Source organism: Gopherus evgoodei, chromosome 6 (assembly GCF_007399415.2).
Source record: "Gopherus evgoodei ecotype Sinaloan lineage chromosome 6, rGopEvg1_v1.p, whole genome shotgun sequence".
Lineage (NCBI taxonomy): Eukaryota > Metazoa > Chordata > Testudines > Testudinidae > Gopherus > Gopherus evgoodei.
In genome coordinates this window covers 42679602-42704042 of record NC_044327.1, presented here as the reverse complement: position 1 = coordinate 42704042, position 24441 = coordinate 42679602, and the positions used below count along the sequence as shown (strand labels likewise).

Sequence of the window (24441 nt, the reverse complement as noted above, 5' to 3'; positions counted from 1 at the left end):
AGGAGTCTAGCGATGATGGAGGAATGATAAACGGGAATGTGGATATGGAAGTGGATATTACCGCAACTGAGGTAGAGGCCATACTTGAACAGCTTAATGGGACGAAATCGGAGGGCCCGGACAATCTCCATCCGAGGATATTAAAGGAACTGGCACGTGAAATTGCGAGCCCGTTAGCGAGAATTTTTAAGCAATCGATAAACTCGAGGGTTGTGCCGTACGACTAGAGGATTGCTAATGTAGTTCCTATTTTTAAGAAAGGGAATAAAAGTGATCCGGGTAATTATAGACCTGTTAGCTTGACGTCTGTAGTATGTAAGGTCTTGGAAAAAATTTTAAGGGAGAAAGTAGTTAAGGACATAGAGGTCAATGGTAATTGGGACGAACTGCAACATGGATTTACTAAAGGTAGATCGTGTCAAACCAATCTGATCTCCTTTGAGAAGGTGACGGATTACTTAGATAAAGAAAATGCGGTAGATATAATTTACCTAGATTTCAGTAAGGCGTCTGACACGGTTCTGCATGGGAAACTGTTAGTTAAATTGGAAAAGATGGGGATGAATATGAAAGTTGTAAGGTGGATAAGGAACTGGTTAAAGGGGAGACTCCAGCGGGTCGTATTGAAGGGTGAACTGTCAGGCTGGAAGGAGGTCACTAGTGGAGTCCCTCAAGGATCGGTTTGGGGACCGATCTTATTTAACCTTTTTATTACTGACCTTGGCACAAAGAGTGGGAATGTGCTAATAAAGTTTGCAGATGACACAAAGCTGGGGGGTATTGCTAACATGGAGAAGGACAGGGATACTATTCAGGAAGATCTGGACCCCCTTGTAAACTGGAGTAATAGAAATAGGATGAAATACAATAGTGAAAAGTGCAAGGTCATGCACTTAGGGATTAATAATAAGAATTTTAGATATACGTTGGGGGCGCATCAGTTGGAAGCGACAGAGGAGGAGAAGGACCTTGGGGTATTGGTTGATAGCAGGATGACTATGAGTCGCTAATGTGATACGGTTGTTAAAAAAGCAAATGCGATTTTAGGATGCATCAGGCGAGGTATTTCCAGCAAGGATAAGGAGGTGTTAGTACTGTTATATAAGGCGCTGGTGAGACCCCATCTGGAATACTGTGTGCAGTTCTGGTGTCCCATGTTCAAGAAGGATGAATTCACACTGGAACAGGTTCAGAGACGGGCTACTAGGATGATCCGAGGAATGGAAAACCTGCCTTATGAAAGGAGGCTCAAAGAGCTTGGCTTGTTTAGCCTGGCCAAAAGAAGGCTGCGAGGGGATATGCTTGCTCTATATAAATATATCAGGGGGGTTAACGTTAGGGAGGGAGAGGAATTATTTAAGTTTAGTACTAATGTAGGCACGAGGATGAATGGGTATAAACTGGATATTAGGAAGTTTAGACTTGAAATTAGACGAAGGTTTCTAACCATTAGGGGAGTGAAGTTCTGGAACAGCCTTCCGAGGGAAGTAGTGGGGGCAAAAGACTTTTCTGGCTTTAAGACAAAGCTTGATAAGTATATGGAGGGGATGTTATGATAAGATCGTTAATTTGGGCAATTGATCTTGGATTACCACCAGATAGGTCTGCTCAATGGTCTGCGGGGAGATGTTGGATGGGATGGGAACTGAGTTACTGCAGAGAATTCCTTCTTGGGTGCTGGCTGGTGAGTCTTGCCCACATGCTCAAGGTTTAGCTGATCGCCATATTTGGAGTCGGGAAGGAATTTTCCTCCAGGGCGGATTGGCAGGGGTCCTGGAGGTTTTTCGCCTTCCCCTGCAGCGTGGGGCACGGGTCGCTTGCTGGTGGATTCTCTGCAGCTTGAGGTCTTCAAACCTATTTTGAGGATTTCAATAACTCGGTACTGGGTTAGGGGTTGTTATAAAAGTGGATGGGTGGGGTTCTGTGGCCTGCCTTGTGCAAGAGGTCAGACTAGATGATCATATTGGTCCCTTCTGACCTATGAGTCTATGAGTGGACAGCAAAACTAATGGAACCAACTGCTTTTATCATCCATCTGGTCATCCTCGCAATGCCAGCCAATCAGTGTGGCAAAATAATCAAGATTAGATTCAGAGTACATACTCAATGTAGTCTTACTGCGTGCTTCATCTCACCATTAAGTGAAAAACAAGTGAGTGCTGCTAATAAGCCAATTTGCAATGCATAGAAAGAGAACAGTGGAATGAATTTCTTTACTTACGAAAGGGGAACAATGATGAGATAGGGGCCATTGAGTCTTTTGTGCTCCATCAGATAAGTGATGAGTGCAATAGTCTGTATGGTCTTTCCTAGCCCCATTTCATCAGCTAAAATTCCATTCAAATTGTTATTATAAAGTGAAACCATCCATTCCAGGCCCTGGATCTGAAATGAAGAATAATCGCTTCAATTATCTGAGAGCTGCACAGGTAATTAATTCTAGTATTACTGAAGTAAGCCTTTCATTTCACTTCCTGCTTCGGTGCTGGGTTTCCTTCAACAGTGGATGCACTGGGAACCACCAGCACATAAGTAATATCCCAGAATATCTGCATGAAAGTCACTGCTGATATTTAGGTCCAATACCAAGCTTCAGAGTTCTATTTTGTACAAGCAGATTTTTAATATTATACGCAGAGTTGGTAGCAATGCCTATAGTTGAGGCTGCCTAATACTTTCCATTACAATTCTCTGTTTTACATTTGCTTACAACTAGAGTCCTGTGTTTTTTGCAAATGTGAAATAACACAAAATAAAGAAAAACATATAAGTTAAAAAAAGCCTCTAAAACTCACCTACAGCATCAGCTGCTGCCCTGTGCAGCAGGCCTAGCTCCCCATTTCAGGTGTTGTAACCCAGCACATGTCAAGCACCATTCACAGTTTGTCCCGGCCACTCCTCCATCACAATGGCAGAGGGGAAGCTGGGCCAAGTTTGAGTGAGCAACATGCACCAGGTCACAACACCTGTAGCGGGGAGCACAGGCGCTAGCTTCCTCCTTTTCCCTGTGGGTGCTCAACTCTGCTCAGTCCCAGGTCCCTCCTCCTTTCCACCCCCTCCCCTGAGCATGCCCCGTCCCGGCTTCTCCCTTTCCCCCCATGCCGCAGAACAGCTCATCATGGCAGGTGGGAGACACTGGGAGGGAGTGGGATGAGTTGATCGGCGGGGCCACCAGCGGTGGGAGGCACTGCAAGTGAGGAGGGAACTGACTGCCAGGTTTTTTTCCATGGGTGTTCTAACCCTGGAGCACCCACAGAGACGGAGCCTATGATGGGGAGCTAGGCCCAGCCCTGCAGGACAGGATCTGCCACTGCGATATGTGTGAGGAGGGCTCATTTTGCAATACCAACCCACAGGGCCTCTCACTCTCCTACCCCAGGGGCTGGACCTAACTCCCCCACCACATGGCTAAAATGGATAAAAGAAAATCAAACAAAATTCCCAAAAAATAAAATGAAAGATTATAAAAAATAAACAATTTCCCAGGATTCTATTTATAACTTAGTCAAATCTGAACTGTTCAGGCTGAAATATTTGCAAGACAGGGATTACAGAAAAATATACTGTATTGTCCACAATAAAAAATTCTTACAATTGCTTCACTGAGAAGCTCTACCATTCTCCATACTCTGGAGAGGAGACTCGAAATTTGGTGGAGCAAGGACTTGAAATTTGGTTACGGGGAGGGGGCTGTCACCCTGGGGTAGGGATGTGACTTTTGTTGTCCCCATGAGAATTCATCAACATTTGGCCAACTTGTAAGTCTCTGGAGGGGGAACAAGTCACAGTTCACACATGCTCAGTAGAGACGTAGTGGAGTTTAATTGCTAAATTCTCAGTCTTTACTGAGCCTAAGAGCTGGACAGACTGAGCAGGACTTTGTAATTTCTTTGCCCAGCTGCTGGTGGCTGCCGTGGCAGCAGAACGAAGAACAGGAAGAGTCATTCCTGTGTTATACATGGCACACAGGCAGCATGAAGAAAGAGGAAGTAGCCTGACTGGAATGCAGAGAGGGCAGGGGAAGAGGAAAATAGGAGCAGAGTGGTTCAGGGAGAGAGACAGAGAGGAGCACAAGGGGAAAAAGAGGAGGGAGAAGGACTGGGGCAGAAGGCTCTATATCCACTAAGGAACACTCTCTCCTCAAGAGCCTGGGATTGAACCCAGGATTCCTGAGTCTCACCTTCCTCTATTGTCAGCAAATAGCTGTGAAACTCACTGGCAAGTGTGCCTCATCCCCGACTTGTGCTGGTCCACATAGAGAATAACACCCTACCTGCTACAGCTGCCAGTGACACCATTAACTCAAGTGGTAGAGGTTTGTGTTACGGATCTAGGCCCCAATCTGACATGCTGGAATTTCTGGGGTTTTAGTTTGCATTTTAAAAAAAACTACAAAAAAAGAACGTTTGGGTTGCAAAGTTGATCACTGAAAAGTTAGGATGTGTAAGAATTAAGGTTGCCTTCCTTCTATGAACACTTTTAAAATAATATGTATCTTCACATCATCCTTGCAGTTTAGATAAGAAAGTAATATTCTCTATTTTTCAGGCAAGAAAACTGAGACAGAGCCAAGTGGTCAGATTGAAAACAATGCTGAGCACCTGCAGCTCTCAGAAATCTGCTAGGGAACTACCTAGGGAACAGATGCTCAGTGCCACAAAAAAATCAAGCCACAAATAACTTTTCAGAGGCCACGGGGAGTCAGTGGCCACAGACCATGCAAACATGGTCCCACCCTACATTTCTCTCAACAGCCAAGCCAACAGCATCCAGTATAAAGAGGCTTCTGGATTCAACTGGTTAGTGCACTGAAGTATTAGAGTGGCATTTTATAAAAAGTATGTCACTAAAACAATAAGGAAAAACCCAAACTGGATCACTACTGTTCTCTAATGAAGATGATAATTACAGGTACACTTAGAGCTGATATTATTATACAGGTGACGTGTGACATTTACATTCGGAAGGCAGAATACAACCTTCTTTTCCAAACCATCGTTTTCTACCCAAATGGAAACCTTGTGATTCAATGCAACACAAATCTGATCCACTTAGAGATTAAAGCATTTATTCCTACATACCTTCCTAATGTGCATAAACTTTTAAATATTATATTATAACATGCTTTACTCAATAAAAGCATATTATACAAATACCTGGCCATCATTATGCAACAGTGCAAAAGCCATGTATAAAGCAAGGGTTAACTGCAGGATTATAGCTGGCCATAAACTGGTTTTTACAACTTGAGAAGGAAATTCCTACTAGGTTTCTTACCTGATAATGTTTTAGTGATCCATTAATAAGAAGAGCAGACTGTTTCTCCACCCTCTCAGCGATTGCATGAGCAACTGTATAGTAGGACTGAGACCCTCTAGCACTATATTGCATACTGTATTCATCATCTACATCTTGTTTGGCTGTCCTAGAAGATAGGTAAAGCAGAGTTATGATGCTATTTACACTATATCAATTTGTTCAGTACTCTGAACTATCACTTCTTATTCAAGTGCTCTTAATAAAAATAGGTACGCAGCTAAAGTTAAAGATAGGGTCGAGAAATCAGCCTCCCACCCCCAGAGAAGGCATCCTAATGTACACTCACTCAATGATCTGCTTAGCATCCTTCTCAGAAACTTCTTCACTGTTAGGATCCAGGAGTATTTTCTCATCCACTTCTTGTCTACTTGATTCCTCATCATCATCCTACAGAGGAGACAACAGAAAAACAGGAGAGGGGACAGAAAAATAGGAAAGTAACATTTTTCTTGATCATAACATCAGCCAGACTTCATGCAGGTTTTTATCAACAGTTTTCATTGCACACTGCTTTACAACAAAAGAAATCCTAACAAGAAAGAGTTATTGATATCTCTTCTTTTCTGTCAACTGAAACCTTCTTGCTGTGATGTAAGTGAACCAAGGTAAAACTGTAAAACACTTAGAAAACAAATTTTCCCATTTTAATTCCATCATATTTGAAGTATGTCTTCTTTTCCTGTTCATTGATTAGATCATATATATACCCTCCTTCAAAACATACTGGAGATTCATAACATATATTCTATTCACACAAAAAAGGCAATCAAACTGACAAGATCCACTAGATCTGAGTTGTTTTAGTGTTTGATTTATTAAAACTGTCTTTAAACAGAATAAACTTTTTGTTCCTTATTTATTATTTACCTTCTTTCCAATTAATATTGCAGATGATGATAAATGGACTGAAAGGTGTTCAGATCTTTTTGTGGTTTCTCCAAGAATCTCTGTTCTCTTTGAAGTAATGCTATTTTGTAACAACTTAAGTTCTCACTGTTAAAACAAATATCCCTATGCTTCCTGTAGGCAAACTACTTTTAAAATGATTTCTCCCTTTCTTTCTGCTTGTCACAAAACTGTATCGAAATTATAGGCATATCCCTTTCTACACAGAGAGTACAAGATCTTATCTAATTCTACATCTATGTCTACACTACACTACACTCAAGGCCCAGTATTGAGAGGCGCTGACAGCCCTTACCACCTACTAAGGTCAACAGGCGTTATCATTTTCATCACCCCATAGAGTTAGGTTATTAGGTCTCAATCTTCAAAGTCTTACACACATGCTTAACTGGACATACTGTGATTTCAGTGGGACTACTCATAGTACATAAAACTAAACCGGTGTGCAAGCCTTTGCAGGAGACACACCTTTAGTGTGTATTGTTAAATCAAATGTAAAACACATACACTATTTTAAAACGTACACAATGCAATTCTATTTGCAACATATGTAGGCTGAAGAAATATCAACTAAGCATAATCTTAGCATCTTGCAATATTTAATTCACCACCCTGCCAATATTTTCTGATTCTAGATTAAAATAGGATGAAAACAATATTCAAACAACTAACATGCTGAGTGGTGAGTGAAAATTCCACTATATCACCACTGCCTGCAACCCACAGAACTAAACAGAAAATATTTAGAATTGCCCCTCCAAACACAAGTGGCTTATTTTTAAGTCTTTAATTTAAATAACTAACTAAATAAAACTACTCTACGGTGAATTTATCCCCGCAACCATCATCACATTTGCAGTAACTGAAATCGCATTGGCCTCCTTACCCCTAGAGGACACCCAAGAACTGGTGATACAAAGGTAGACAAATCAACATTTACAGACATGTCATTGCTTTAATCAGCCCCCCTTTACAGTCTGTTGCCTGAAAGGTCACAGCCAACTACTCTCATTGAAAGATTACCAAGAAAAAAAACAACAACAACAACAAAATCAGGCTAACTTGCCAAAAGCTTACATATGTCTATAAAAAACAGATCTGTGTATGTGTTCTACCAAATGCTTTTAATACAATTTTGCTTATTATGATTACCACAAATAGTAAATTTGCCTATTCTGTCCTCCTCCCTGTAAACTGGTGGCTTTTTAATAATAGAAGGATTAAGAAAGTATGTCTCTTAATAGAAACACAAATCTACGCATATGGAGATAAAATGGATTTGACAGATACAAGGTATCAGTTTATTCAGAACAGTCACCATATCTCCTGTCACAGAATATTGTTATCAAAAGGAATCTTCCTGTTTGTTCTGAAGCATGATTATAAATAACCAGAAATGGAACACATACTCCTCTCTCCTCCTATGTTGCACAAAGGGCTAGTTTTTCTTGTTGAAATTATAGTCCCTCCAATTGTTTTCATGTGTTGCTCCTTTCCTTTATGAAATTTCCCACCCTCCCCTTCTCACCAGAGAGAAAAACAAGGTTTTCCCCTCATTTGCTCTTAGACATTAAATAAGTAAGTATACATACCTCTTCCTCATATTCAGAGTCACTCTCCTCCTCACTGTCAGACCTAGGAGCTACTTCATAGCTAGTCCAGGAAGCCAAAAGGATAGGAGTTTAGGAAAAAAACACCACTTAGATTTAATATGTTTCCAAATCATTTTATAAAGAGCTAAATAAATTAAACAAAATAAGGTTGGGTAATGAAACAATGTTTCTCTTGTTATAAGTATCAACAGAAGTGAAAGTATTTATTAAAAATTCTGTTATGTTTGTTTAGCTACTTACCCAGGATTCATTTCTAACCAAGCATCCAGCTGACTTGCTTTTGGAGCTTCTGGTCCAAGAAGAACTTTGCCGGTTTCAGTGTGAGTCACTTTGACTGGAAGGTCACTCATTTGACTGCTCTCATCAATGGGCTAAAAGTGAAAGCCAATGTCACAGTATAAGACAGCTGGACTTTCTTTCCCATAGAGATAATGACAGCAAACAACAGTTTGCAAAGTTAAAGTTTCAAAAGAAAAACAAAGAAACTGAAAACCACAGCAAAAGTTTCTTGGTCAGCAACTGGGCCAACAGTAGGTCACAATATCTCCAGAAGTATCATCCAAAGGCACATCCCAATATTAAGTGTAATTAATGAGGGACTATGGAACCAGAAGTATCTACTGGTCTCTCTGAAGAGTTTAGTGTCCAAAGAACATGATGGGAGAAGTTTTCATTTGCAATTACTTCTGACAGACAAAGGAGCCATCATGACACAGCACATTTTATCCCATACTAGGAAGGGAACGGATGTGCTTGTCCAATGTAGGTTTATTTCCTACTGATGTGATAATATAATGTTTGCTTACAACCATAGTTGACAAATAAACTGTGTACTACACAGACTTGGATCTCAAGAAATCCACTTTTACACGCAGATGTGCACAAGCTGAAAGGGATTTTCAGAATACTTAAGAGATATATACAAAGCTCCAGAGACTAGGCTTCAGATCTTTTTAAAAAATGGCTTGTACGGGACTATAGTTAAGATGGATATATTCTCTCCTGGTTACAAAAATGGATCTTTTCAGGCACTTCAGGGCATAATTTAAGAAGAAAGTGATAGCGACAGTGCATCCTATCTCACTGCAAATCCCTGCTCTAGGTACCTGAATGGAGTGGGCCGCAAGTCTAGAATACAGATTAATCTATTACTGCCAGTAGGAGCCATAGCAAACTTTGGGAAAAATACAGGAAATCAAATTACTTTATAATAAGTTAAATTCTCAAATAAATGCTAATTTTATATTTTGATGTTAATTTCATTTAAAATGACCAGATTGTATTTTATAAAGATAACCTGGGATGACATATTCATCATAATTCTACAGTATGAGTTCCAAATACATTTTACTTATACTGTGAAATATCAATTGTGTCGATGTGTATTCATAAACTATATCTGCAAATACACATGAGCCTGATCCTGTGACCCGTACCAATGCAAAAAAACCTCTACCCTGACATAAAATGACCTGATATAACACAAAGTAGGATATAACACGGTAAAGCGGCGCTCTGGGGGGAGTGGCTGCGCGCTCCAGCGGATCAAAGCAAGTTCAATATAACGCGGTTTCACCTGTAACGCAGTAAGATTTTTTGGCTCCCAAGGACAGTGTTATATCGGGGTAGAGGTATAGTTCCATTGTACTTAGTCCCTTGAAGTCAATGTGATTATTTGGGCAAGTAAAGGTTCTGGGATCTGTCTCCTTGATATTTAACAACCAGCAATAAATAATGTGATTTATTTAGTAGGATCCACTCCTTTGAGAAAAAGGCTTTTAAAATTTTTACCTCTCCATCAGGACCAAGATCAGATCCCATTCCCTCTGCATTCTCTTCCGCCTTCTGAAATGAAAACACAAACAAAAATGTTACATTCGAACTGAGATGAGTATAACCAAGTATGAACTATAAAATAATTTTCAAATGTTCTGCTGGTTTCTTGTTCCTAAAGCAGCTTTAGCTTCCATGCTGGGATCTTAGCTATTTCACTCTGAAAAGTAACTAGAAACAGTATTGTGGTTTCTGTTAAATATGTCTCAATAATTCCAGATCAGAGTCACTCTGTTAACAGTAACAAGACTATAGGACTAACAGATAGAAAAACTGACTCCCAAGTCAAACTGGAATCTACTCTTCCCATGCATCACCACCAGTAATAAGCATGCTGAACGTCAAATCATGTCTTAGGCTACCCCACTTAAGGCAAAAGGACAGCATGAGGGTCAGTGAAAGGCATGATTTGCCCCTGCACTTAGAACTTGGCTAACAATTCTATTCATGATGTGCAAGAAGAAACAGAATCCAGCTCCCCATCCTGTTGCACTGTCAGCTGTGCACTGCTAACTGGAGTATAATTTTACCTTTGTTGCTACAGAAAGCAGATTTGACCTAAAATGCACAGGAAGAAGATCCTGTTAGGAAAAATGGGCTATTTTGACAATCACTCTTTACAGGCTAGTACCTTATTTTAAGTAATGTGTGTGTTTAGATGGCAATGTGGGCTAAAACAAGAAAAGCTAACTTTTCTTTTTATAATTGTAAAGACATTCAGGATTTATCTGTCCTTCTGAACACTATGTTTGCCCATCCCCTCCCCAAATTGAGCCTGTTTGTTCAGCAGATTCTGGTGTTTCAAAGGAGTAGGAACTTGGAAGAAAGAAATAACAGTAGAAATACCTAGGTAATACCATGTGGAGCAAATTCTGCTCTTACACCAGTGTAAAGCCAAGGTAACTCCATTGACTTTAGTTTAAGGTATGTTAGGTCTGGAAAATCTGCCCCCTAAATCCAGCTAGTCGGTGTGCTGACAGTAGACAAAGGAGATATATATGCACCCACTGGTGGGAATCGCATTTTCTGCATACCTACATGCATTTCTTACACTTCAGCTTCTTCTCCCTTCTTTGCATAGAGAAAAATAATGCTATTGCTTTATTCTTCTCAGTAAGGCAGAAATACGGGGGCTGAGGTGTGTCTCTTTCTGACAAACTATTTTTGTGGTGATTTGTTTTCTGGAGTCTGCAAACAATTTTTTCCCTTTGGATCTCCATCCTTCTATACTATTTGAGGTGTTTGTTTTTTCATACTGTGACTGCCAGCAAGGTATCTGAATGTCTTCAGATTCACTTTTATCAGTTGATGTCTACATAAAATGCCCTAAGTGAAAGTAGCAAAGCAAACTTATATAGATGAACTATTGGGGCAATTCTCTAAGAATCTTGCATATATTTATTTAGGCTTGGAAGGATGAGTTTTTTATTCGTAAATGTCGTTAAACATCGATTTCACCCTACACACAAAAACTGACAAAAAAGTATTTTCACTGATGATAACTGCAATTTACAGATAGGCAAAGGAAGAAAGCTCCTTGAGAACTTCTTAAGAGTTTGATAAGTAGATCTACTTAGATAAGGATATCTACTTTGTATATTTCAACATATGTTGACAATTTGTGTTTTAACAGCTATAAAGCTTTAAGTTTTTGAATCTCAACATCTACTGTCATTAAATCATTATTCTCTGACCTCTTTGCCCCCATAATTTCCTGACACTGGGAACATTTAAATGAATAAAAATAGGAAAAATGTGCTTAAAACCCATAATTTTGTGCAACTGTGAATACTTAAATTGGTAAAAAATTATTACAAATACACTGATGTTATCTGTCAATACTATAAAAAAAATTGAATTCTGCCAAGCATACATATATTTATTAAGTATGCTAAAATATTTGAGGGAGGGTAAGCAATGGCTGCAACCAAAGTAAAGTGTCGGTGCTGCTAGCTTCATTTTGTCAGACCTATTTGTGAGTAGGATAACAAATTGTGTCAGTGCTGATGGTTTTTGCTTAAACAGACCAGCTGATTAACACCGATTTTGTATAATTTATACAAAGCTTAGGATATTAATATTTTTCTTAAAACTACGAACCTAAGCAATGATCCTAAAAGAGGGTATTCCACATTGGTTATTCAGTTATGCCACAAACAAACAGAGGATGCCTTGAGGGGCAATGACAATTGTATGGAACTGAAGTATTTTTTCTTCATATCTCTGGCTGAGAACTTCAGTGGGTGAAGTGGGACTAGGAGAAGGACTTGGAAACAATGTCCATCCTTGATAGCCAGTGATATGGACTGTTTATAAAGTAAAGAGGTGCATCTCAGCTGATCTCAGACACCAATATGCTTACAGAGCAGATGTCCCATTTACTATTTCATAAAGTAATGCCTCATTTTAGCTACTCTCCTGGTTATTCTGGCTCCACTCTACCTGCATCTTCACAATACAAATGGAAAGCGGTGTACATGCAAATATATGAGAGGGCAAAACACTGACACTCATGTACTTAATACTGAAGACATACTCTGTCTACATCACAGATGTGCTTGGAGTATTTGATAAAGTCAACTACAGTCCTAAACAAAAGACTACATCATGAACTTCTCCGTCTGTTTCCCTATCGCTTGTACAGTACAAACTATCTACAGAACTTGAAAAAATCTTGAGCTCCTATCAGAAGCAACTCCACTGAAAGTGAGTGGTCCAGTTCCGCACTTGTTCAACAGATCAGAGCAGTTCAAAAGGAGCTATTCCAGACAAGTGCAGAATTATAGCCAGAAAAAAAATCCCAAACCCTATTTCCCCAAGAGCACAAAATGGATTATTTGTAACCAGTCTGGTCTCTTGGGTAAATAGGCTTCATTTCCTAATTATAAATAGTGAGGCTGAAAAGAAGCACTTCTGCACCATCCACTTCATCAGTGTACACCCTTGGGAGCAAGCCTAAAGGACTCTTGTCCTGCTCCTATGTAAGGATGGAATACTTAATAATGTTTTTAATTGATTTAATCACATTTTCAATTGATTAGGTAATACAAGAACAGAGGTATCCAAAGGATATGGCTGAGAAGCACAATGTCAACTTGCTGGGTAACTGTGGGTCAAACTTAAGTAACAAATGAAATCACAGTTATAAATCAAAGCACAAACATGGTCATATTTATTAGTACTCATCTCTTTCTTTGCAGATGAGCAAAATGGTTTGATGGCAGAGTTCACTAGCATGAAGAGGCTGAAGATGGTCAGGGTAAAGCACAAAATTTTACTGCTAATTTTCCTTTATGTTTTGAGCTGGGCAGAACACATTGCATCAGATATTTATGGTCTGTCAGGACACGATTTTTCAGATTAGAGACTTATGCATGCATTGACATCACCAGAAGATGCTCTTATCTGAGCACAGACTTACGCTAAGAAAATACTGGAATAGGTCCATTCACAGATACAAATGACACAAGAGTGTCAACAGAAATACTAGGAAACACTGTGTTTATACCACTGTATAAGCCAAGTACAGTGATGCTGTGTGATATCTGTGGGGAGAATTAGGTATGTTAAAATCAAATGCTGCTCTTGCCATGACTGTAGGCCAAGTACTCTGAAATCTGATTTTTATTTTTTTATTTTTAAGATATTGCATCCTCATTCTGGAGGGCTGTGGGCCCTTTCTGTTTTACAAACGTATTCTTAAAGAGACACAGCTGACATTTTTTGGAGGGGAATGGAGGGGAGGAAAGGGTACTTTTGAGGTCTGTCGTCCTTAACATTGTCCAGTTTTTATATTTTGGTGCACGTTACTATACTTAGCATGCTCTTACTGTATGTGGAGAAACCTAAGCAAGCATTTCAAATTCTGTAAAGTTAAATTGCCAGGAAAATTAGCAGGTGCACTCTTTGTTTATGCAGAACAAGCAAATAAAGTTCTGAGTCATTATTTCTTCTCTCTCATATTAAGCATATTCATACCATGAGAATTACAGATAGTCATCTAGAAGGTCATCTTGTCCGTCCTTCAAGGAATTGAGGGATCATGAAAATACCAAACTATTATTTAATGACTTCACTTACAGAATTATTTTATTAAGTAAATAATATTGCTTAACTCTCAGCCATACCCTCTCTGACTAACAAAGAAATGTTTCATAGCATCCAAAGTGAATTTTAAAAAGGCTTATACTAAATGGTCAGAATGCAGATAGAAAATAACACTATTTCCAGGCTATCTATTTGCACAAAATGAGCATAAACAAAATGATCTCTCTCTGGCTCTGTCCACTTGCCCTATCAACTATGTATAGCACTGAGCTGAGTTCAGAATTGGAAGGTTCAAGATAACTGTTCAGAGGGCAAAGTGGCTGCAGGTATCAAGAAGGAATATTCACTTTTTGTGCCTCCAGGTGAAACACTGCACAATTAGCAAGCACTTCATGGTGGTGTTTTCAGTCTCTCCCTGAAGCACTGCTAAACCCACCAGATTTGACACACTAATGGTCTAGTAGTTCACTATGACAAATCCTATGTTACTACAAGAGACAAAGTGGGTAAGGTAATATCTTTTATTGGACCAATTTCTGTTGGCATAAGATAGCCCTTCTCTCACCTTCCCAATGTATAGAATTAAAGAGACATACATTTTATTGCTAATTGATAGTAGGTTGGCTAATTTTTGCCTATTAAATATTTATTAATAAATCAAGTTTATAACCCAGTGAAATTTTCTAATCTTGTCCCCCTTCCAGTCTATGGAATTATTCATGTTGATTAGTAAACTGACACTTAAAGAGCTAATTCAGTATTTCTATAGCATAAACCATACGATTTCTTATGCCAGACTTTTGGAAATGTATACTCATTTAATGTTAGCAATTTCGTAGTTTATAAAATTTCAAGAAAGCTCGTATACATAAGACCAATGCAGAGTTTAGCTTAACAGAGAAGGTTCAGGGGCGACTTATAGGTATAAGCACCTATATGGGGAACAAATATTTAATAGTGGGCTTTTCAATCTCGCAGAGAAAGGTATAACATGATCCAATGATTCGAAGCCCAAGCTAGACAAAGTCAGACTGCAAATAAGATGTGTACTTTTAATCATGAGAGTAATTAACCACTGGAACAATTTACCATGGGTTGTGCTGGATTCTCCATCACTGATAGCTTTTAAATCAAGACTAAACGTTTTTCTAAAATGTGCTCCATTTCAAAAGGAATTATTTTGTAGAAGTTCTATGGCCTGTGCTATGCAGGAGATCAGACAAGATCATCATCATTGTTTCTTCTGGTCTTACCCACCAACAGTTACATTAGGGGGATCGAGGGGGTAGATTTTAGTTGTAGCTCAGTTCTCTACTTGCCTTCTTTCTTCTCCTCCTCTTTTTCTTTTCTTTGGCAGCTTGTGCTTGCTTGTGCTCCCAAACCAGATTAGTCAAGTTGGCCACATACTCATCGGTCTGCTGCAGCAGGTATGCCAGACGTCTGTCCTTCTTCTGGTCAATCAGCTTACGGTAGCCTTCTTCATCTTCAGCCTACCAACACAGAGAAAAACAACATTCATGGTCTAGACACTTACAGAGAAGAAAAACCACCACTAGCACTGGAACTATAGAAGTGTATTTGAAATGTCTTCAACTCTCATTTTTGAGGTGCAGGATAACCTGAGGACCTTCAACAAAAGAAATGGGTCAGGAAGGGAAGAACTGTATACTTTCTGACACACTGAATGGGTAAGGCCCTAGGAAACTCGTAGCCTTACAGAAGACTGCAAAGGGGAAGATTTTCAAAGGCTCAAAGTGTAGTTAGGAACACAACTCCTATTGAAAGGTAATGAGAGCAGGATGTCTAATTCTGATTTGTGTTTTGGAAATCTCACCCAATATAAATAATAATCTTTAAGTATTATGAATTAGGAGGAGGATTTCCTGCTAGCATGTTTTCAAATATGACCATTTTCCTAACCTAGACATGGTCGTTGAGGGGAGAAGAGATTTTTTAAAAGATTTAGTTTTTAAAAGATAAACTTCTTGGTATATAGGATAAAAGATAAATAAATTTGCCACTGAATTGGGCTACATTTCAAGAAAGGAATTAAATAACTACATGGCACAGGCCTGACCCCCAGCAACCCAGCTATGCTGACAAAAACCCCAGTGTGGAAAGAGCTAGGGTGACAGAAGAGGGCCTCTCTTGGCATAGCTAATGTCATTTGGGGAGGTAGTCTTCCTGCCCCAGTAGAACTTCTTCAATCTCTGCTAGGCAGCTTTTCTGGTATAGCTATGCCAGCACAGGCTCTGTAGTGCACACACAGGCCAAGTGTGCTCAACATGCAGCTGTGTCCTCACAAGAATTCAACTGTGAATTTGGTAAGCACTGGGGTAGTAATACCTGAAGTGCCCCTGACAGCAAATCTGACTGAAGATGACCCTCAAGTGATTTGTCTTTGAAAACAATGATGACAACTCACAGTCCACAGGTAGATGGCCTCAGGGGCGAGCAGTGGATATTAGTGTTCTGGGCATGTCTGAGGGTACATCAGGATGGCCGCTGCCCCTCACTTTTATTAGCAATGACTTTGGACCTACATGCTCCTAACATACAAGCCCTGGACTGACATCAGCTCATTCACCTCAGGATGTAAAAATGTTTTTAAAATAGCAAGAGTACCTTTTTTCATCTACATGTTTTATTTCTGATAATTAACATGGTAACAGTTTGAGCAGCTAGTCTAAAGGATCTCTATAATGTAGATTGATATATAACAGGGGTGGCCAACCTGTGGCTCCAGAGCTGCATGCAGCTCTTCATAGGTTAATATGCAGCTCCTTGCACAGGCACTCACTCCGGGGCTGGAGCTATAGATACTAACTTTCTGATGTGCTGGAGGGGGTGCTCACAGCTCAACCCCTGCTCTGCCCCAGGCCCTGCCCCCACTCCACCCCTTCCCCGAGCCTGCCATGCCCTCACTGTTTCCCCCCTCCCCATCAGAGCCTTCTGCGCACCGCGTAACAGCTAATCATGGCAGGCAGAAGGCGTGGGGAGGGAGCAGGAGGCACTGATTGGTGGGGCTGTCGGCGGGCAGGAGCCACTGCAGGTTGGAGTATGGGGACCTGCTTGGGAGCTGCTGACATATTGCTGTCTCTCTTTGGCAATGTACATTTGTAAATTCCAGCTCCTTCTCAGGCTCAGGTTGGCTGCCCCTGGTATATAACCTTGAGAAAGGCCTCAGGGACAAAAGATCTGTTCTTTTCCTCTGCAAATCCTTCATGTGTACTTTGCATGTACTTGTATTTTCATTTAATGATTTAAAACCAATCTAGTCAGCCCTTATAGTTGGTAGTGACAGATTTTGGACAAGCATTGAGGCTTTGTCTCATATCTGCACCCAAATTAGACATTTACTTGCTCTTTCACTAGTGTTGTGCCTTACGAAAAGTGTGTCACTCAAATGCTTGTAAATGGAGAATAACTAGTTTCCCAGTGATTATATTTACTGTTGGTAGACCTCAATGAATCCTACTGTTAAATAGAGTTAGATCACAGTTATCAGATTTCTACCAATATTAAAAAGAAAATATTAGCCTACTCTAAGGTGAGAACCATGACCAGCTAACACACTTCTAAACACAACCTGCCTTGTCTATGTTAGGTGCAAAGTCCTATATAAAATTATCTTCGTTAAAATGTGTTAATTAAGATGTTATAAAAACACAAGCTATTTTCCTAATCTAGACATGCCTGCCAATCAGTTTGACAGCACTCTGAAGAGACATGGTCACATGGGAAGCCGTCCCATCACACCTTCCCCTCAAAAGAAACTATGAGTAGTATTATTGTGAAGTAATGAGGAGGAGGGAAAGAAGAAAAAAAAGATACCCTTACTGCTAGCTTTCTTTGGACCATAACTCTGGGGATTAACGGTCAACTGGAATTAGTCACGAATTCCCAGAAAATGCTGTATTTATCATCATTGCTTAAATATGTATATTTTAAAAAGCCAGAGTGGGCTAGAAGAAACAATGTGAAGAGAGGAGAGCTAGTTACTGCTACTCACTGAAATAACCTTTTTCCTTTAACTTTTCTACAAAAATAATTTACACAGCAAATGTCTTCTTTGGCACATAAATCATAATCAAACTAAGCTCCTGATGAATATTGCAAAAAATAGAGGCATAAGTAGTTGTTAGAACTATAATGGAAAGGTTAGAAAAAAACACATGGTCTTCATGTGGCGAATATACTAATGGACTTTGCAATATACCTGCACTGTTGTAAAAAATGTTTGAAATATGAAATTAGAAAGATTAGGTGATTTAATGGAGGATACAAAACAGCAGTTATGAGCAGATTACCAGTAATGAGGCTAGACAATTATACACAAGAGTAAATATGGCTCAAACAAAAGTAAATATGGCTCAAAGTGAACAAAGTCAAACAAATAATGTCACTACCACCACTATAAAGCACATACAACTAATCTCACAGATATGTTTAGATTCATATTAGTTAAAATCTAATTGATCAGAGAGCCCTTATCATGCAAAGGAAGTATACGAGGCCTTGACAGTATACATAAGGTGTTAAATAGATACTGAATTTATCTAATATACACTTAGCAAACAGGCTGTTTGGCAGTCAAATCTGAAGACTGCAACATTCAGTATTTGCAGCAAAGTTTGATCAGTAATGCCCAGTTACAAAGTAACTTACACAGTGGCCTTCCTAATGCTCAGGAGCCCATTAATTTGTTTTTCCTAACTCTTTCCAACAGCATAAAAATATGGTACATCTTAATGCAACACATTACTATCTCCCCACTCTCATATCATAAAAAATTGTTACTACAGAACATGCCAGCATTGGCATTTTACCAAAAGACCCCTTACCATCAGTCTTCTCATTCTTTCTTTCTCAATTCGCTCAGTTTCCTTCTTCTGCTCACGCTCAGTATTGGCATGCCAAGTTGCCACAGCTTTAGAAAGTTTCTGAATTTTCCCAGCCACTGACCGGTGGTACTCTTTAAAATCTTTTGCATGCTGCAATATGCTGTTCAGATATTCCTAGAGAAAGAAAATAATAAATAAGCTGAGACATTGTAGTATAATTGACAGAACACAGGATTTAAAACTACGAACAGCCAAATTCTGGACTCTGCCCTTGCTTACTGTATGGCCTCTGGTAAGACAAATCTTTGTATTCTTGGATCCCTAAATATAAAACGGTGACAGCTGGCCAAGCAAAGCAAGGTTTAACACTTACCTCAATGGCATTTCTCTGTATCTGGAATACATTAATTTTGGAAAAGCAGAGATTAAAATACCTGGTGCTTCTGTCTACGTTTTCTCTCCTGTTCAATTTTCTGCTGTTTCTCAAGCTTTTCTGTCATGCGGGCTTCCCTCAGAGTCTGGCGCTTGCTGCGCTTGTAGGCTTTGGAGTTCAGGGCTGTCTCCAGTGTTGTGTCACGGCGCATGCAGGCCACCACCTCTTGTCTTAGCTACCAGCAAGAAGAGACAAACTTTAAAAAACCACCATTCTGCACACAAAAAACCAATTTCAGTCACCAATACAGCATACGAAGGTAGAAAGTTAACTTTTCATGAGCTCTTCAATCTTTCATGAGCTCTTCAATCTTTTCACTTTCTATTGAGATACTGAAAATTTAGATCCTGTAATCCTCAGATGCAGCAAGAAAGTGAAGATCATCCTAAAAAGCTCTTGATTCTTTGTAGGATCTTTCTCTTTCTATAGAGAAGTATGGACTCCACTTATATAAGCAACGCCACAAGTGGTGTGTCTGATATTAGGTGTCAAACATAGCAGACGTCACACTCCTTCCTCCCTCACAAGCTGGTGTTGAAAATGATTGTCCTGCTGGCATGGAAGAGGCCAACCAAGATGAAAATCCATTTTAACAAAGCATGGTAGAACAAGATGACCTGTGTTCTCTTTTAAATCTGATGTTGAGGTTAGTTGACCCCACACACATCAACGGGACATTCATTTTCAACATCAGATAGGGGGGTGGCAGAAGCAGCAGGGAATTACTAAGGCTGAGAGAGACACGGCCACACAGTTCTAAATGCACAGAATGAATAGCATGCTGCTCCTGAGAACTGGCCTCAGACAAGGCTCTACCATAAAGGAATCACTAGGGCAATGGGGAGAAGGATACACATAGCACGGTACACACACTGCTAACCTGTGCTAGTCCCGAAGATTTCTTCCAGAAATCAATTTTGGCTGGCCAATAGGGGCAGGGTCAAGAGCAGCCAACTGACACCCCTGCTGCTCTCAGGCCAGCTGGGAGAGCCAAATGGCAAGGGTCTAGGGAGTTTGGCACAGCAAAGCCCCTTTGCAAAATTCTTATGCTGTGTCTGCACCCAAGATCTGACCAAACTTATATCTTGGACATGCTCTTGCTGGGCCTAGCCGCACAGCCTGCACATTACCCACAGGCCTTTTGAAAACAGGGGTCACTGTGAGGAACACACAACAATCACACACATGTATCACCGAGAACACGCAACTGTTTCTTAGAAAAATTTGACCCACTAGGTTTTGAGACTATCAGAAAAGAGACATCTATTACAATTTGTATTTGAACAAGGGGTTGTGAACTCTCAGCCTATCCTGTCCTCCTTTTTGATCTGTTTGTGCCATCCCCATGATCTCCCTGAAAGACTACTGCAGGGGTAGGCAACCTATGGCACACGTGCCAAAGGCGGCACACGAGCTGATTTTCAGTGGCACTCACAGTACCCGGGTCCTAGCGGCTCTGCATTTTAATTTAATTTTAAATGAAGCTTCTTAAAGCATTTAAAAACCCTTATTTATTTTACATACAACAATAGTTTAGTTATATATTAAAGACTTATAGAAAGAGACCTTCTAAAAAGGATAAAATGTATTACTGGCACACGAAACCTTAAATTAGAGTGAATACATGAAGATTTGGCACACGACTTTTGAAAGGTTGCCACCCCCTGGACTAGAGCATAAATCTAGGATTTTAAGGACTACACTGCAGGATTAAACAGGAGGTGGGGGCAGGCGGGGGAGAGAACACATGCATCGTCAGTAATAAAGGAAACAAAAGATACTGATCATGTACATTTGATATTCTAAGAATAGTGTTTTTCAGTTGTTTGCTCAAATATTGACATTCCTCTTTAAACTCAGTACTTTCATAAATGTCTATTGCCAACATATTCTGTGCTGAAGAAAGATAACTTTTGACTGTGATCACTGCAAAAATTTCCCTTCAGCAAAAGACATTACCTGGCGCTGAAAATTCAGTAACCTAAGTGCCTTCAGCTCGACTGTAGCTTTGGTTCGCAGATCAGGAGGCAGAGAGCCAGGTAAATTCTCCAGTTCCTGGATTCTGTGAGCAATTCGAGCCTGAAGTCTAAGATGATAAAGAATGTGGGAAAGATATCAGGAAAGATCTGTCAGTAGTTATCAATATTATATGCTAACATAAGCAATAGATCTCAGACACCCAGTCAATTTCTAATACCCAACTATTCTGAATTAATATGCATTTCCAGGAATGGAGAGAAAAAAAATCAGACTTACATTTACTCTGCAGGAATACCCTTGATAACAAACAATGAAGACTCTCTTCTCTCCTCCCCTTCATTTTATCTATTAGTTGTATAGGAACAGCAACTCAGCAGATTTATTCTACTCATGCTTTCAAGCATTTTGTGTTTGCAGGCCAGTTTGTTAAGCACGAAGAAAAAAATGTTATAAAACAATTGGGTATTATTTTAGGTCTCTTTAAAGTGTGACTGCAGTCAGAATAGTGATTGTGTAAGAATGGAACATTCTTATTTAGCAGAACTATTTCTTGTTGGTGATCAAAATCCTATGTGCTTATTCTACTGACAAAGTTTAAGTTTTCACTTTCTTTATTCTTTAAACAAACTCTGGCATTGCAAAGCTATTACAGTGCAAGCTGGATTCTATTCCAGCTCACTCAGCCCCCACAGAATTAACTTCCAGTTGCAAACTCTTTTAAGACCAGCCATGGTGCACAAGCCAGAAAGAACACACCTTCACTTTCAAATTCCAAACTGAGTTTGTAGTGCTGGTAGTTATACAATCTTTGTAAAGTGGCGTTTTGTTTTGGCTTGTTTGTAATTCAGCATATTTGATCAGGCAGTGAATGACAGACAAACATGGACCCCATGCTACTTTTAATAACACTGTGAACGTGTGGTTTAATATTCCTTTTGGCTTTCTGGCACTTTTACAAATACAGTGCTGTCTAACTTCAGTGTAATTTCAACCACAGAATTCTTTCAACTAGATAAAACATGGATTACAACCAACAACCAGTGAGAATTTCTGAATGAATTCTAAGTGGTCCAGTTGATAAACATTTTGGGCCATGATCTGCATTGCAATGCAAGTGAATCAACAATAGGAGCCAGAGGAAAGAATTTCTGTCCCCATTTTTTACAAAGCTGTGGAGATGAGAATTTATCTAGTCTACTCATGCTACATGTGACATACACACTTCTGGAGATTTATAAGGGAAGTCTGATTACATAAATTAAAAGGCTGATCCTACTCCCTCCTGAAAAGGATAACAGACTCATAGCCAAACCTATACAATCACTCATCTTCTCTCCATCACAATATAACACAGGTAAGAAATTGATAATAGCATTAATAGAGTAGTTGGCAACCTGGTAAATGAATTTGCTAACAAAGCAAAATGTCATACCAACCAAACTAGAGAACTGCTCACACCTAAAAAGACAATTGTAACTTATGCTTTTTAAAGCCACATACACCACCCATTCCTACTCAACAACTTCACCCCTGCTCGAAAATAATACATAAGAACAGCCATCCTGGGTCAGACAACGGTCCATCTAACCCAGTATCTTGTCTTCAGACAGTGGCCAATGCCATGTGCTTCCGAGGGAATGGACAGAACAGGCAATCATCAAGTGATCCATCCCCTGTCATCCACTCCTAGCTTCTGGCAAACAGATGAACTAGATAAAAATGGATTATAATCAATAAATCAGCAATATTTTCGGAATGAATTCTAAGTGGTCCGGTTGTTAAATATTTTGAACCACAAGCTGCATAATAGGTGGTACAACCAGCCACACGTACAATACTTTAAAAGGCACACTGTAAAAAGGCAAAAACACTACCTCCAATTCTGGTGCCACTAAAGTCAGTGCAAGTTTTACCAGAGACTTTAATGGGAGCAGGATTGGACATATTGACAGGTCAATTTTTTGCAGGCCCCAGTTTCCATGAAATTTAAGCAAAGCAAAGCAAAACAAAAGAAACAAAATACACATTTTTTTTGATAAAAGATTTTTAAGGAAAAAAGATTCTGCTGACGTGTATACAATCCAAAACATTGTAATATTTTGCTAATACCAAAAAAACAAAGTAAATCTCCTCCCCCACTTTTTTTGGGAGGGGTGTCACATAATAGTTGCTTGGGCAATCTTTCGTTGTAGTAGTACTATACAACACTATGTATATGTCTATGTTAAATAAAAATGGAAACAATGAAAAAAGTATTGACTAAGGTAGCAGATACAGTGGCGATATAAATTAATTCTCTGTTGAAGAATGCATTTACAGAAGGAATAATCTATTAAGGGTACTGTAGCAGTGTGGTCACCCACTCCTGCCTGAAAGAGCTTAAAATAGCCCTGGAGAGGGCTGGGGTGGGGGAAAAGCTTGGCTGATTGGGAAGCAGCCACAGGTGGGGCCATGCTCCAAACAGACCCAGCTGGTCCTATAAAGGCCAGGGAGGATAGGAGCAGAAAGATACTCTCTCTCTTGCCTTTGGAGAGGGAGGGCCCAGTCTGCCTGGGGAGCTGAGGAAGGTACTGAGGGTGGAGCAGTGCTGGGGAAGGGTTAGGGAGCTCCACCCTAGCAGAACTGCAGGCCAAAGTAAGGGCCCACTATGGGATACTAGGGCGGCAGAGAGACAGCTCTGCCATAGGTAGAGGCAGCGGGTCCAAACACAACCTTTTCTGTGATGAGTGGCTTATACTGCAGTCTGCCCCAGGGAGCGGGGGGCTAGTTGGTGAATGGCAGTAGCCTATGACTGAGGTGAGGTAGGGATAATGGGTGGGGGTTCCCTGGGAGGGGAAACCCAGAGACTGAGAGGTGTACTGCCAGGGGGCAGTACCCTGGCGTGCAAGGGGCACTGGGTCGGGAGGGACATGGGGGCCAGGGAAAGCAGGACACTGGCCTGCAGAGGGTGCTCCAATGGCTGGAGAGCTAATTCCCAGAAGACACCAGCAGGAGGCGCTGAAGGGGTGAGTCATGGTGCACAGTTATAGATACAGTTCTGCATTATCATGCTGTAAAACTGCCATTCATAAAATGTCACCAGAGAAGATTTTTTTTTCTTAAAAAATCCTTTTAAGAGATCTTAACTAGTCTCTTTCCTCTACCTTGTGTTAAATTAGAGTGGAAGACAATCACTGAACCCTAACATTACATAGGGAAGTAGTGAGAGATTTTGAGGGCCTTGAACACTGGACTGGTATTAAATTTACTGTAACAAAAGGTAAATTACCACAACCCAGAGTTCACTGACCATTAATCTTGCACTTTCATTTCTGTGGTATAGTGAACAAACCCTGGTAGTCTGTCTATTACAACAGGCGTGCAGATGTGTCAGTTTGGAAGGCCTGAAAACGAGTAATCTGTTAGATTACTGGGGCTATTGGGATATACAAGAGCAATGCTGACACCAAAATACCTGCTTCTATAT

At 40.0% G+C, this 24441-nt stretch overlaps 1 protein-coding gene across 3 annotated transcripts in view; it reads right to left on the bottom strand.

Moving 5' to 3' along the window:
- Window positions 1-24441, bottom strand: part of SMARCA2 (SWI/SNF related, matrix associated, actin dependent regulator of chromatin, subfamily a, member 2) — a 187577-nt gene that overhangs the window by 112606 nt on the left and 50530 nt on the right. For all 3 annotated transcript variants that reach the window (XM_030566024.1, XM_030566026.1, XM_030566025.1), the window contains exons 7-16: window positions 20955-21081; window positions 18997-19170; window positions 18563-18736; window positions 15038-15208; window positions 9630-9683; window positions 8079-8209; window positions 7818-7878; window positions 5606-5706; window positions 5278-5425; window positions 2222-2385 (exon numbers count right to left, since the gene is read on the bottom strand). In XM_030566024.1, coding sequence (XP_030421884.1) covers window positions 2222-2385; window positions 5278-5425; window positions 5606-5706; window positions 7818-7878; window positions 8079-8209; window positions 9630-9683; window positions 15038-15208; window positions 18563-18736; window positions 18997-19170; window positions 20955-21081 — 1305 coding nt within the window. The remainder of the gene's footprint in view (window positions 1-2221; window positions 2386-5277; window positions 5426-5605; window positions 5707-7817; window positions 7879-8078; window positions 8210-9629; window positions 9684-15037; window positions 15209-18562; window positions 18737-18996; window positions 19171-20954; window positions 21082-24441) is intronic.